Raw genomic sequence first — 13,236 nt, 5'->3', positions numbered from 1 at the left:
TGTAGCATTAGATAAAATTAACTAAATCCATATGTGTGTGTGTGTGTGTGTGTGTGTGTGTGTGTGTATATATAGGTTTACCTTTAAAACTGCGATTTGCAGAAGGGTGAGTGCTCATATGATCGACTCGAAACCACAAAACTAACAATGTTGACAAACCTACATGTTCGAAAAACAGCAAATCGAACAGCAGATTCACTGTTTTTCGAACATGAAAGTCGAAGAAAAGGGGGTGAAGCACCCCACCCCACCACTTTATTGTTCTAACTCCGAGATTGCACTACAGTGGGGAAAGGAACCATTTGCTGATCCTCACTATAGTGCAATCCGTCCCTGAATGTCAAATGTGCAATGAGTGAATCTCACTGTTCATTCGCTCATTGCACATTCAAACCTTTTTCAGTTTGGCATTTGCAAACTGCCTTTCGGATATGTGCTGTTCGCCCTTCTTATATCTATAGATATATATATATATATATATATATATATATACATGGTCTTTTCATAAGTACAGTGTTGTGAAACTAACCTTAACTGACTCTTTAACAAAAGTATTCATACTGTTTGTGAATATGTGGGGAAATACATTCTGATTTCTAACCAAGATAAGAGACAGCTGCCTTTTTCAGTGGATGACTTTTCTCAGGGCCAGATATACAAATATGTCAGTAAATATGAAATTACCAAAGCAGACAATTATTCTAATATATATATATATATATATATATCTAAATAGATGTGCAGAAACATATACATTATATATACACAGATACAAAAACATATGTGTGCATAAAGTCACGCTTATGTTTATTAACTGATGTATGAGTAATCGCAGGTTTATGTGCTCGTGTGCATACACACGCCATGATTGATTTAATTCATTTAAATGGAATAGTAGTCCGGAAATATATATTTTACTAGACTTAAAACAAATTGGCCCTCTTAAAGCCTTCCATTACCAACCTTTAAATATATTTTATTATTGCTATTAATTATTATTATTTATGATTTTAAAAAAGAAAGTATGTTTAATTACCAAAGGACAACTTGGGTTCCTTTCCAAGCGGTAATACACACACAAACGCATGAACACACACACTTTTGTGAGAGAGAGAGAGTGCGTGTGTGTGTGTGTGTGTGTGTGTGTGTGTGTGTGTGTGTGTGTGTGTGTGTGTGTGTGTGTGTGTGTATTTACACATACACTAAAATCTGTAAAACTTTACTCGATATTCATACAGTAAGGATACAGGAACAGAAGCAAGTGAATAATACCAACAGAACTGTCTTAATATCTTATGAGAAACCTGACAACCATCTTTTGCCATCAGGAAGCCTCAAATCTTACTTCAGCTAATAACCATGTACAAGACACAATGAACTGATTTGTAAGATGAATGAATACTTTATATACAAAGTGTTATTTTTTATGGGCAGATAAAAAAATGACTATAAGGAAGCCTATAGAGTTAAATATTTTCTTCACATCTTAATAGCTGCTCTTAGCTTGGCAGATCGTCCTCGAGGATTGGCTTGAACATCCAAAGGATCTGGAGTCAACACTTTCTTCTGTATGTGTGTCCATCCAGAAATGACAGACCCTTGATGAACATCCTCTTCATCTTCTAGTTCTTCTGCGTTCCGAAGACCTTCCCTTATCCTCTGCCTAGCATTAAGATTAGGTTTCTCAGTCATATTTATTCCATGAAGGAAGCGCTTGACAATACGATCTTCTAAGGAATGAAAGGTTATCACTACCAAGCGGCCTCCAGGTCTCAAAAATTCCTGAGCAGTTTTTAGTCCAGCAACAAGTTCATTTAGTTCATCATTTACAAATATTCTTATTGCTTGGAAAGTTTTAGTGGCAATGTGGGCCGGTCTCTGAAGCATGTCTTTCCTTGCATACAGTGCTGCTGCAGGAAAAGCCCCTGTAGAAATAAACAGATACATATTAATGCATTTACTATTTGTCACCAACATTATTACATGTTTTCTTATTGATTAGAAATGTATGTTTGCTTCTCTGGGAGGAAATAAGTCCCTGTGAGTTACTGCAGCTAAATATATACTATTCGAGGTCTGAAAATACATGTGCATTATGGTTAAGAATAAAGGTTATAAAATAGATAACACTACACCTTTTCGTGAACAACACAGAAATACAGTGGTGAGAATGAAAACTGCTGTACGTGTGCTGCTGACAAACCTATGATAGAACTGCCAAAGATGGCTGACTAAAATTAACAAGAGTTGCCACAGCAGCTCCACTGCTAGCTGTGTAAGGAAAACTAAACATAGTTTCAGCCACCACATGGTTTAACTTTAACCAGAGTATGAAATCATCTACTGCTTGATTACAAAGGCCAATTAAAGGAAAATTATGAGCAGAAACTGTGTAAGAACACACTACTACACTGTGATTTTGTCTATGCAGTACTAATGTCCACATATCTGTATTTTTCTATGTTAGTTGTATTTCATTTGTTCTACCCCAAAAGACCTTTTAGGGGCCATCCATCCAGATTTGTTTAGTTTTGTTTTGTTCTGCCAGTGCTGTTTTTTATATGAATACATTTTTGTAAGTCTCCCTTTATTTTTGTGTTGGTTTCCTGTGCAAGTGCAAGCCAATGGTATGAATTAAGCAACAGCCAGGAGGAATGTTTAGAAATCCTATTTTCAAAAACATATTGATTCAGTAATAAAAACAATGCTATTGAACCATACTGACTGAGAGACAACTGATCAAATGCTGAGTATTCACAGACTAGTAGATTTGGAGAGGCTAGCTGTCCTCAAAATAAAAAGTACGAAACTGTCCTCAACATAAAAAGTAAAGCATGTATTTGCCAAAGTTTGCTCATAAAGTTGTGACTGTTTTGAGAACACATTTCAGTCAGCTGGAAGACTCCCTTCATGCTGTGTGTGTGTGTGGGGGGGGGGGGGTGAAGGCACCAAGCAGCTACAGCAGGAGGATAGTGCTTCATCTACGGAGTTAAAAAGTAATGGCATACTTTCCCAATTTAGTCATACTTTTGAACGAAAATGTAAATATGAAGTTAAGCTGTGGAGATTCTTTTTTCTCCACCTTTTTCCTTTTTTCTCTCTCTATTCTGAAGTTTGGATTAACCACTAAGTAATTTGCCCTCTCCCCATGCCAGAACTTCACAACAATTAGTTAAGGCTTTGGTAACCTTGAAATGTTTTCTGAGTTGTTAGATGTCATTGGAAATCACTGCACACTTTAAAGAATTAATGTCCAAGGCTGTTCTGGGTTATACATTTTTGCTGAGACTGGACCATTTATATGCACTTGGATATTATCTGACAGGGACAGAGAGAGAGAGAGAGAGACAGAGAGAAATTATGTATGTTTGTGTGTATGAGGTTGGCATAATGGTTAAGGTGTTTACCTCACAGACACAAACTACAGGGTTTGATTCTGACCATTGAAAGGAAAACTGGCTAGGCTTAAAATGGCCCACAACAGCAGCTAGCCTAGTACTTTACCTATGAACCTCATTATGTACATGGAGTTGTTATGGATTGCACTATATATATCTAACAACAAGCTAAATACATTACTGTGGCTATTATTTATGAGATGTGCACAGTCAAATTTGCTGCATTTGTGTGTATGCAAGCATGACAGCAATAAGATTAATCTTGGAAGTCATTAACAGTCGTGCAGACTTCGCACTAAGCCTTCACGATTTAAGCATGTCAGTGCAATGAGCAGCAGCGCTAATCAAATATGCATGCTGCTCATAGCGCTTATATATTTGCAAGCACCATTTCATGGCCAGCAACAGTGTTCATTGTAATGGAAAGGTGCATGCAAGCACAAGCACAGAATGTAAACCAAACAGTTTGCCTCTAGGCAAACATAATATATAAGCACTTGCTTTAGCGCAGAAATAAAAAGGGCAGGTATAGCGAAAGAATTCTGAAAGAGGGGAAGTGAAATGGGGAAACTGTACAAATAATATTGGTTGCATTGCATAAGTAATTAAGAGGGAAGGGAAAATGAGTAAAGTGTACTTGTATACTGCAGACAAATGTGTTGGAGTGCCAAAGAAACATTTCTAACATAAATCCCGCTATACTGATGTAATGATAATTAATGTCAATGACAATACATGGCTTATGCATATAACTAAAAATGGACATGGTTAAAAAAGGATGTGAGAGGGCTATAAACATGCAGTGTAAAAAAGGATGAGTTAATGTGATAAAATGCTAGATCTGCAGTGGTGCAGCGGTAGCGTTGTTGCCTCACAGCAAGAGGTTCTCACATTCGATTCTCAGCTAGAGTGTGGGGAGTGCCTTCTGTGTGGAGTCTGCATGTCCTCCCCGCGGTTGGGTGGGCATTCGAAAGACATGTGTAAATGGGCGTGCCTTCGTTGAAGGTTGAACGTCGAGCTGGCACCTCGGCGTTCGTGAAAATCTACGGCCAATCATTAGCGGTCTGGAGTTCCGCTGTGGAGACCCCTAACCGGGAAAAGCCGAAAGACAAACAACAACAACATGTTAATAAAATGCTGGGATGAAATAACAGCAAGGTCAGAAGATACATTATGGGATGAATGTATAGACTGCAGTTATTGCATATGAGAATTATATACAAGGAATATATGTACCCACTGCTATATTCTCCACCTCAGTATGTATACACAAGAAAGTACAGTTGTGTAAAATCTTACCATAACAGTAGATGTCCTTGCCTTCGCTGCTGCAGTATTCATTCAGAATTCCCAGCCGTGGAAGCCCTGACATTGGCCAGTATACCAAAGCTTACTATTGCTTTAAGGCATGCAGAATGTCTCTCGTATGCTCCTTGCATAGCGTAGGGCATAAAGGTGCTGTCTGGACATACTATCCTTAGAAGTGATTGGCTCAGTAGGAACAGCAGTCTAAGGAAACCCAGGAGGTCACCAGTACATCCAGTAAGGAAAAAGACATTGGGGAAGGAGAGGGGGAGTGAATACTGCAGCAGTGAAGGCAAGAACATCTACTGTTATGGTAAGATTTTACATAACTGTACTATGTCCTTAAATTCGCTGCTGCAGTATTCATTACTTGTGGGAGAGTGCCAAAGCTCAGGAAGAAACTTGGGAGGAGGAAGGAGCAGTACAGTCCTCTAAGAAGCCATGAAGAATGGCCCTAGCAAAACCAGCTCTAATTCTGGAGATACCATCCAACATGTAGTGCTTAATAAAAGTATGCACAGAAGTCCAGGTAGTTGCTTCAAGAACTGAATTAATATTTAAGACCCTGAAAAAAGCACCAGAGGAAGCCACAGCTCTAGTAGAACAAGCCTTAACAGAAGGAGGAAAGCTCTTACTATGAAAAGTATAACAAATAGCCTTTGAAATCCAAGAAAAATACTTTGTCTGGATACAGCTAAACCTAAAGACTTAGGATGAAAAGAAACAAACTGATTAGATTTTCTAATAGCCTTAGTCTTATCCAAATAAAATCTGATTTGTCTATGCACGTCCAAAGTATACAGCACCTTTTCACTGTCAGATTGCAGAGAGGGGAAAAAAGTAGGCAAATGAATAGACTGATTAAGTCACAACTGATCGGCCACCTTAGTCATAAAAAAAAAAAAAAAAAAAAAAAAAAAAGATTAGTACGAAAGGACACCCTGTCGTTATAAAATATCAAAAAAGGAGGAAAAGCCATAAGGGCTTGCAACTCAGATTCCCATCTGGAAGACGTACGGGCCAAGAAAAGAACAGTCTTCCAAGAACAATGTTTCAAGGAAGCTGAAAAAAGCAGGCTCAAAAGGAGCCTGAATCAACTTCTCGAAAACAAAATTAAGATCTCAGGGAGGAGGAACAGACTTCCTAGGAGGTCTAATATTAAGGATGTCTTTTAGAAATTGTTTAGCCTTAAATCTAGAAGCTGAAGGAGGAGATAAAGGCACATAAGCAGAGACAGCTGATTAGTGGGCCTTAATAGAAGAACAGGCTAAACCAGCATTGAGCAACTTACACAAATAAGAGAGAGCCAAAGGAACATCCACAGAAAGTGGGTCCAGGTTATGAGAGATACACCAAATAGAAAACCTCTTTCATGTGGATAAGTAGGATTTCCTAGTAGTAGGTTTCCCGGCCTCCTGCAGGACCTTCAGCACATCCTCAGAAAAAAAGGTCTCTATGAGGAATCAAAATCCTATCACCCACAGTGTCAGCTGAAGTGTGGACAAGTGGGGATGGATGAGAAATTCCTTATCTTGTGTGAGTAGATCCACCCTGTGAGGTAACTTGTGATGATTGCCCTTGGCGGCTAGATCCAGAAGTAGAGAGAACCTGTGCTGTCTTAGTCAAAAAGGAGTCATCAAGACTTTGGAAGTGTCCTGTTGATTCTTGAACACGATTTTTGGAATGAGAGGAAGGGGAGGAAATGCATAAAGAAACATCCCCTTCTAAGAAAAAGAGAGGGGGTACACCTTCCAAACCAGAGGACCTGGGACTCTAGCACAAAACAGAGGAAGTTCAGAGGAGAGGCAAATAGATCTACTTGAGGAGTACCCCACTAGTGGACAATATCCAGAAACACATACTTGTAAAGCATCCATTATTGGGATTGAGTTAAGGACCTGCTCAGAGTGTCTGTTCTAATCTGATGGGATACAAACTGACTGAATAATCACTTGATACGTAACAGCAAGATCCCATACCAGAAGTGTCAACTGGCAAAGAAGATAAGATCTTGTTCTTTCCTGATTATGTACCACATCACTGTGTATTGTTTGTGAATACCTTGAGAGGCCAGAGAGAAAAAAAGTGGATGAAAGTCCTGAAGAGCCAGTATAAGAGTTCTCATCTCTTTGACACTGATGTGCTCCTTCTGCTGAAGAGGTGACCACACCCCCTGTCCTTTTAGGGAGCAAAAAAATGCTCCCCATCCCACATTTGCAGCATCTCTTAACAGTTCCTGAGATGGAATGGGGATAAAAAGGGAGCCATGGATTTAGACAACTGCTGGATCTACCAGTGAAGTTCCTTCTTGAGACAAGGAAGAACGGGAACTATAAAGTCGAGAGGATGTGCATGTTGAAGCCACACTGACTTCAGAAACCACTGAAATTTTCTCATGTGGTGTTTGGCCAAAGGGAGCATTGGAATGGTGGATGCCATGAAACCCAGAGCTCTCAAAAACTCCCTGGCTGTAATGGAGGCTAGAGGAAGAAGAGTTAGAAAGAAAGAAATGCGAGTTAAGACCTTTGGAGGAGGTGGGGATGCCAGCATTGGCACCGTCTGAATCCTGCAACCCAGAAAAACATGATCCTGAGATGGAGTCAGGGAAGACTTTTTGAAGTTTACTGTGAACCCCAGGCTCCGAAGAAGGGAAATGGCAAACATGAAGATTTTTGCAAAAGAATCTCTGGATATGATGCTTGAATCAGCAGGTCATCCAAGTAAGGAAATATCTGGATCCCTCGAAGCCTGCAAAAAGAAATCACAAGAGCGAGGCATTTGGTGAACACCCTTGGGGCAGTAGAAAGGCCAAAGGGCAAAACAGAGAACTGAAAATGCCAGGAAGCAACAGGAAAACACAAAAACTTCCTGAAGAAAAGATGGTCAGAATATGGTGATATGCATCCTTGAGATTCAGATACATCATATAGGCCTGAGGGAGCAAGACAGGAAACCGAGTCTGAAGGGACAGCATCCAAAAGGAGGGCACCTTCAGAAAAGTGTTTAGATGAGAGAGGTCTAGAACTGGTCTTCAAGTACCCTCTTTTCTGGGCACTAGAAACACCCTTGAGTAAACTCCCTTCAGGACACAGGTACCTCTTGAATAGTAACCCGAGTTAAAAGATCTTGAAGAACCTCTGGGAAAAAAAGAAGCTATTCCTGAGAAGGCTGAGGAATACCCATAAAAAGGGGGGGGGGATTTCCACACCATGAAGTACACCTGACGAACGATTGACAGAATCCAGGAATCCTGAGTAATCTGAAGCCAAACAGGAAGAGAAAGAGAAAGGTGAAGAGAACGAGGTATGCAGCTGGGAAGAGACAAATATTCATACAGCACCTGGTTTATCAGGAAAGGAAGGCTTCTGAATCCCTGAAGTCTGACTGGCCTTAGCAGGAGGAGCCCGCTTGCCACTCTTTTTACCTTTAGTAAAAAGGCAAGTTTGCCTACAAACTGGCTTATTGGGAAAGTTTATCTGAAATTTAGGCACAGGAGAAACAAGCACATTTAAGCTCCTATAAGGCCTTCCCCCTTATCCTGAAGGGACTTAAACCAGCAGCTGCTTCCCAAACAAAAATTTATTATCCATGGGATCATCCATCAACTTAGCCTTAATATCATCAGATAAAGGTTAAAGTCTAAGCCAAGAATACCTCCTCATCACTGAACCAAAAGCAGCAGCCCTAGAAGAGGCATCTGCTTCATCATAACTACATTTGATAGACTGACAAACCACTTGAGAGGAAGTATCTAGCAAGGAAAGAGCAGAAGTCTTACCCTCAGAGTTTAGAAGATCAGAATCTGAAATAAGCTGACAAGCCTGAGAAAGGAGAGCCAAGACATACCTAGACATATGGGTCTGGTAACTAATAGCCCTAAAAGCTAGGGTAGCAGAAGTGTAAACCTTCTTACCCAGTTTTTCCATAGTTCTGCTGTCCTTGTCAGAAGGCAGTAACTTCAGTGAAGGAAGGAATTGAAATGGCTTGTCAGAAGCTTAAGACACCACAGAGGGGTCAGCAGCAGGACATTTGTAGAAAAAGTTAACAATCCTCAGGCACCCTATAAAACCTATCAGGCTTCATGGCAGCAGGGGGTAGACAATCAAGCACTTTAGAGGCATTGGAAAAAGCATCCAACAAAGTAGCCAAAGAAGAAGGAATAGCAGCAGGTTTAGGAGATTCCAACTGCAGCAACTCATTGTACCTCTTATGGATATCAGAGACCTGAGCACTATCCCACTTAAAAAAATTGCATCATCCTAGAGATTGTGTCCCCAAAGGAAATTTCTTCAAAAGGAGTATCAGGACTATTAGATTTCTCCCCCTCTGACTCACAGTTCAAAGGAGAAGGAGAAGGAATATAAGTAGAATAAGACAGGGATTCGTCATTAGAATCTGACTCTTCCTCAGAAGAATCCTGTTCTCTAGGTCTTTTAAGGGGAGTAGTAAACCAAGGAGGAGCAGGAACAGAACCTCCCCCCCCAGGAGGTTTTAATGACAATAAAGCATTAAGCAACCCCTAAGTAAAGGCTTGCCACTCACTTTGTGGATCCCTAGGAGTATATGAAACATGTTTAGTTTTTTGTTTCTTCTTTAAGGGAACATCCACCCTATAAAACTTAGAAGGTTCTGACCCAGGACGGCATTTAATAACCACAGAAGGAACTTCTTCTCTAACTAGAATCTGTGGGACCCCCCCCAGGCCTCTCAGAAAAAAATCAACTGTGGTTCTCTCTTAATGTTTGAAATGGACACCTGCAAAGCCTCATCAGATGTGCTGCCAGCCAGATCCTCGCTGGTCTCCAACAACAAAGCCGGGGGAGCCTCTGGGTTCTCACAGACCTCAGGAGAAACACCTGACAGAGGCTGGACAAAGGAAGATTCCGGTCTTACCTTTTTCACCTTCTTCTTCTTCCCTAATGGTTGACCCTCGGGGCGGGAAGTTACTTCCATTGTATCTTTAGCGAGAAGCTTAAGATGCTGGTTCTCAAGATACACAAAAAGGGAAGAATACCTACTAGAAAGAGTTTTTGGAATGAAAGCCTTACAAACAGGACAGGTCATATATCATGAGAAGCTCCTAGGCAAAAAAAAAAAAAAAAAAAAAAAGACACTTATTGTGGTAGTCTTTATTTGGGATCTGTCGCCCGCACTGGCATTTACTATTACCGGATGACATCAACCCCCCCACCCCCGAGCAACAAAAAGCTAAGAAAAAAAAAAACTCAATGGGGTACTTATCTTTAACAGCTGAGAACCAGTAGGAAGACATAGGTGTTACCAGAGAATGAAAACTGCACTAAAACTGGCAGAAAATGACATGCATTCAAACCAACGATCTGGAGATTCGTTCGGACAGACAGCAAAGAAGTTCTGAGAATGGTGCATCCAGACATCACCTTTATGCCCTATGCTATGCAAGGAGTGTACAGGTGACATTCAGTATACCTTAAAGCAACAGTAGGCTTTGATATACTGGCTGACATCAGGGCTTCCACAGCAGGGAATTGCATAAGTAATAAATACTGCAGCAGTGAACCTTTGAGCTGTCACACCATGCACACCAGACATGGAAATGTTTTTGCAAATAAATATCATAAACATAATAGACAAGCACATGTTCTATAGTCATGTAAATGCTAAATTGTAATATAATAACACTCAACATAAATAATTGACAAAAAACAACACAAGTCGGCTGACATTTCATGATTACAACTTTTCCACTGGTTTGTAAGTCAGACTCCCTATAGGAACATTAACATAACAGCAATTCAACAGCACTAACACACAAGAAAGTGTTGTAACAGAGGACCAGTCACACTTTCTGATAGTCTGGCAGTATGCCATACAGTAAGAAACGTTTTATGGAAACCCTCATCTCCCATTAAGCTGTATAGTGTGATGAAAATAATTGCATTAATAAAGAACTGTTTGGATGAAGACATGCAATACAGAGAATAATTACTTTGGAAATAGTTAATGCCTGTAAGCAATGAATGACATAATACACATTTGCATCAAATCATTTTTGAACATATGCCAGAAAAGACATCAGAGAGAAGCCTATTAATCATGGATGCCACAGAAATACGCATATCAGTTGTGTCATGAACACCCATGAAGGGCTTACAGCACTTTCTTATCATAAGAGTTATAGAAGCCCCGCCTTATAGGATAATAGCCTACAAACGGTGGCCCTATGACTGTGTCTTAACTACTGGCTGTGTGTAAGCCACTACTGTCTGACATAAGTTGTCTGATAGACAGATGTTATCAGATCCAAACCCCTGCATGATAGTAGGTTTTCTACAGACCTTTGTACTGACTGCATGTGCCACATGAGATAGCAATGGTGGCTATCATAAATAAGTGAAATCAATGTGCCCAGTAAGAAAGGAGTTATGAATATAATTTGAACATTCTGGTTTACTCAGTATGCTGAAAAGGCACTACAGATGTTACTGTCCACACAACAGTGAGCATTACAATATCAATGCTTTTTTGACAAGAAAGCTGTCTCCATCATGTAGTACACGCACTTTCCCAGAATTCAACCACATTCTATCTGTGTAGGTATGCTATACAGGCCATTACTCAATGCATGTGCCACAGGAGCACTTACAGCATAGCAAGTCTCGAATAACCTTGTCACAGCCATGTAATCACAACTTGTGATTATGTTCATTAGCCCGATGTTTATGCTAGAGGTCGAAAGGCACAATACAGCTACAAGTCATATATGCATTTGAAAAGTAGGCTACCCAGCATGAGAGAGACACTCACAGATGGCCTCAAATATCCTACCTATGTAGTTACACAATGTACAAAGTACAGTATCAAAGTTACACACCACAGGAGAAATTCACTTCAGCTGTGAGATACAGCAGTTATGGTAGCATTATGCAATCACTGTGTGGCCAAAAAGTCATTTCCTCTGGTGATGGCAGGACTTGCTAGTTTAACATTGTGTCAATGTAAATACATCTTATACATGGACAATTACATAAAGCTGGTTGTGAGGTAACCAACTGTATAAGACAGTATTCACAGTCACACTATTTAAGCAAGGATGGACTCAAACCACCTATTTATCTAGTTACGCAATGTATACAACACATTATCAGCAGCCAGCACCATAGGAGAATCCAGTGTACAAGTGAGGCATACAACATCTATGAATGGATGACATCAGCAGTGTACTGACAAGGAGATGTGTATGGTTATATGACTTTTACAGCTATCTGGAGTTGTGTTGCCAATACAAATGTGTGTAAACCAATTCTGAGTTCATTTCCAATTAAACACACAGTCACAGAAGTTAATCATGGCTGTATTAGATTCTCCTACCTATGTACACATTCTAGAGAATGGTGAGAGAAACGTTAAATGCCACAGGATAAATCTGCCTTTTAAAGTGTGACAGTGTACTATACAAAAAACGATTTAATCAGTGTGTTGCACAGAAGATGTTTTTGTGAAAGGTGGGATACGGGGATGGTGGAGTCATCCAGCAGTTTGAACATCTCTTCAGAGTAGTAGTTGATTGAGCACTGCTGTGTTGGAGGACATGCTCACCTGACTCTATATCCCCCCCCCCCCACAAACACACAGACACACAAAGTACCCCGTATTGAGAAATAAACTTCTACTTATCTAGTTACGCAATCTATACAGCACAGTATCAGTCACAGGTGCCACAGAAGAAGTCTGACTCTTAAGGGTAGAGGCATGGACTTTTGTCAGGATTACCTCATCACTGTATTGCACAGACAATGTTTCGGTAAAAAAAGTGGGATAAGGGAGCTGTGTGTAAAGTGAAATGAATTCCCCTCAGGGTAAGTGGATACAGCACAAAGCATTACTCACACACAAACACAACTGCCCACATTAGCATCAAACCTCCTAGCAAGCCAATTACACAATCTAAAGAGCACAGTATTAGCTGCAACTGCCACAGCAAAATCTGACTCTTAAGCGGAGGGAGTGTGCTTTTGACAGGATGACCTCATGAGAGTGTTGCAGAGAGGATGTTTTTGTTAAATGTGGGATAAGTGAGCTGCGTGCAAATTTAAATGTATTCTCCTCATGCAAAGTATATACTGAACCAAGCATTATGTGCGTGCGTACACACATACATACATACACGCACATTTTACAAGTTGAGCAGCGAACCTCCTACCTATCAAGTTATGCAACCTAGAGAGCATAGTATTAGAGCACAGTATCAATCGCAAGTGCCACAACAGAAGTATGAATTTAGTCTGAATTTGTACTTGTTGAAAATCCACTGCTTGTAAGAGATGGTGCCGTGCATCACAGGTTTTGAAAAAAATGCGTATGTTCACAGGACAGCTTAACAGCAGTCTGATTGTCCCATCTAATTACATACCCTTTTCTAAGATATAGATACTATCCTTCATGTACATTGTGTTTCTGTGAGGGATATGTACCCATTTCACAGTATGGGATGCCAAAGAAATTCACAGTTGTAAACCATCGGATTATCAATCAAACTTTCCTGGCACTTCAT

General features: G+C 40.2%; 1 protein-coding gene across 1 annotated transcript in view; it reads right to left on the bottom strand.

Annotated features, from left to right (window-relative positions):
- Positions 1-728: 728 nt before the first annotated feature.
- The window catches only part of METTL15 (methyltransferase like 15), a 1,979,089-nt gene continuing 1,966,581 nt past the window's right edge, over positions 729-13,236 (bottom strand). Inside the window, exon 6 of the mRNA XM_044059688.1 lies at positions 729-1,925. Coding sequence (XP_043915623.1) covers positions 1,480-1,925 — 446 coding nt within the window. The 3' untranslated portion in view covers positions 729-1,479. The remainder of the gene's footprint in view (positions 1,926-13,236) is intronic.

Source organism: Protopterus annectens, chromosome 17.part0 (assembly GCF_019279795.1).
Source record: "Protopterus annectens isolate FY-2018-M chromosome 17.part0, PAN1.0, whole genome shotgun sequence".
Taxonomy (NCBI): domain Eukaryota; kingdom Metazoa; phylum Chordata; order Ceratodontiformes; family Protopteridae; genus Protopterus; species Protopterus annectens.
Note: the sequence above shows the minus strand (reverse complement) of the source record. Positions and strands in the feature narration are given on the sequence as shown.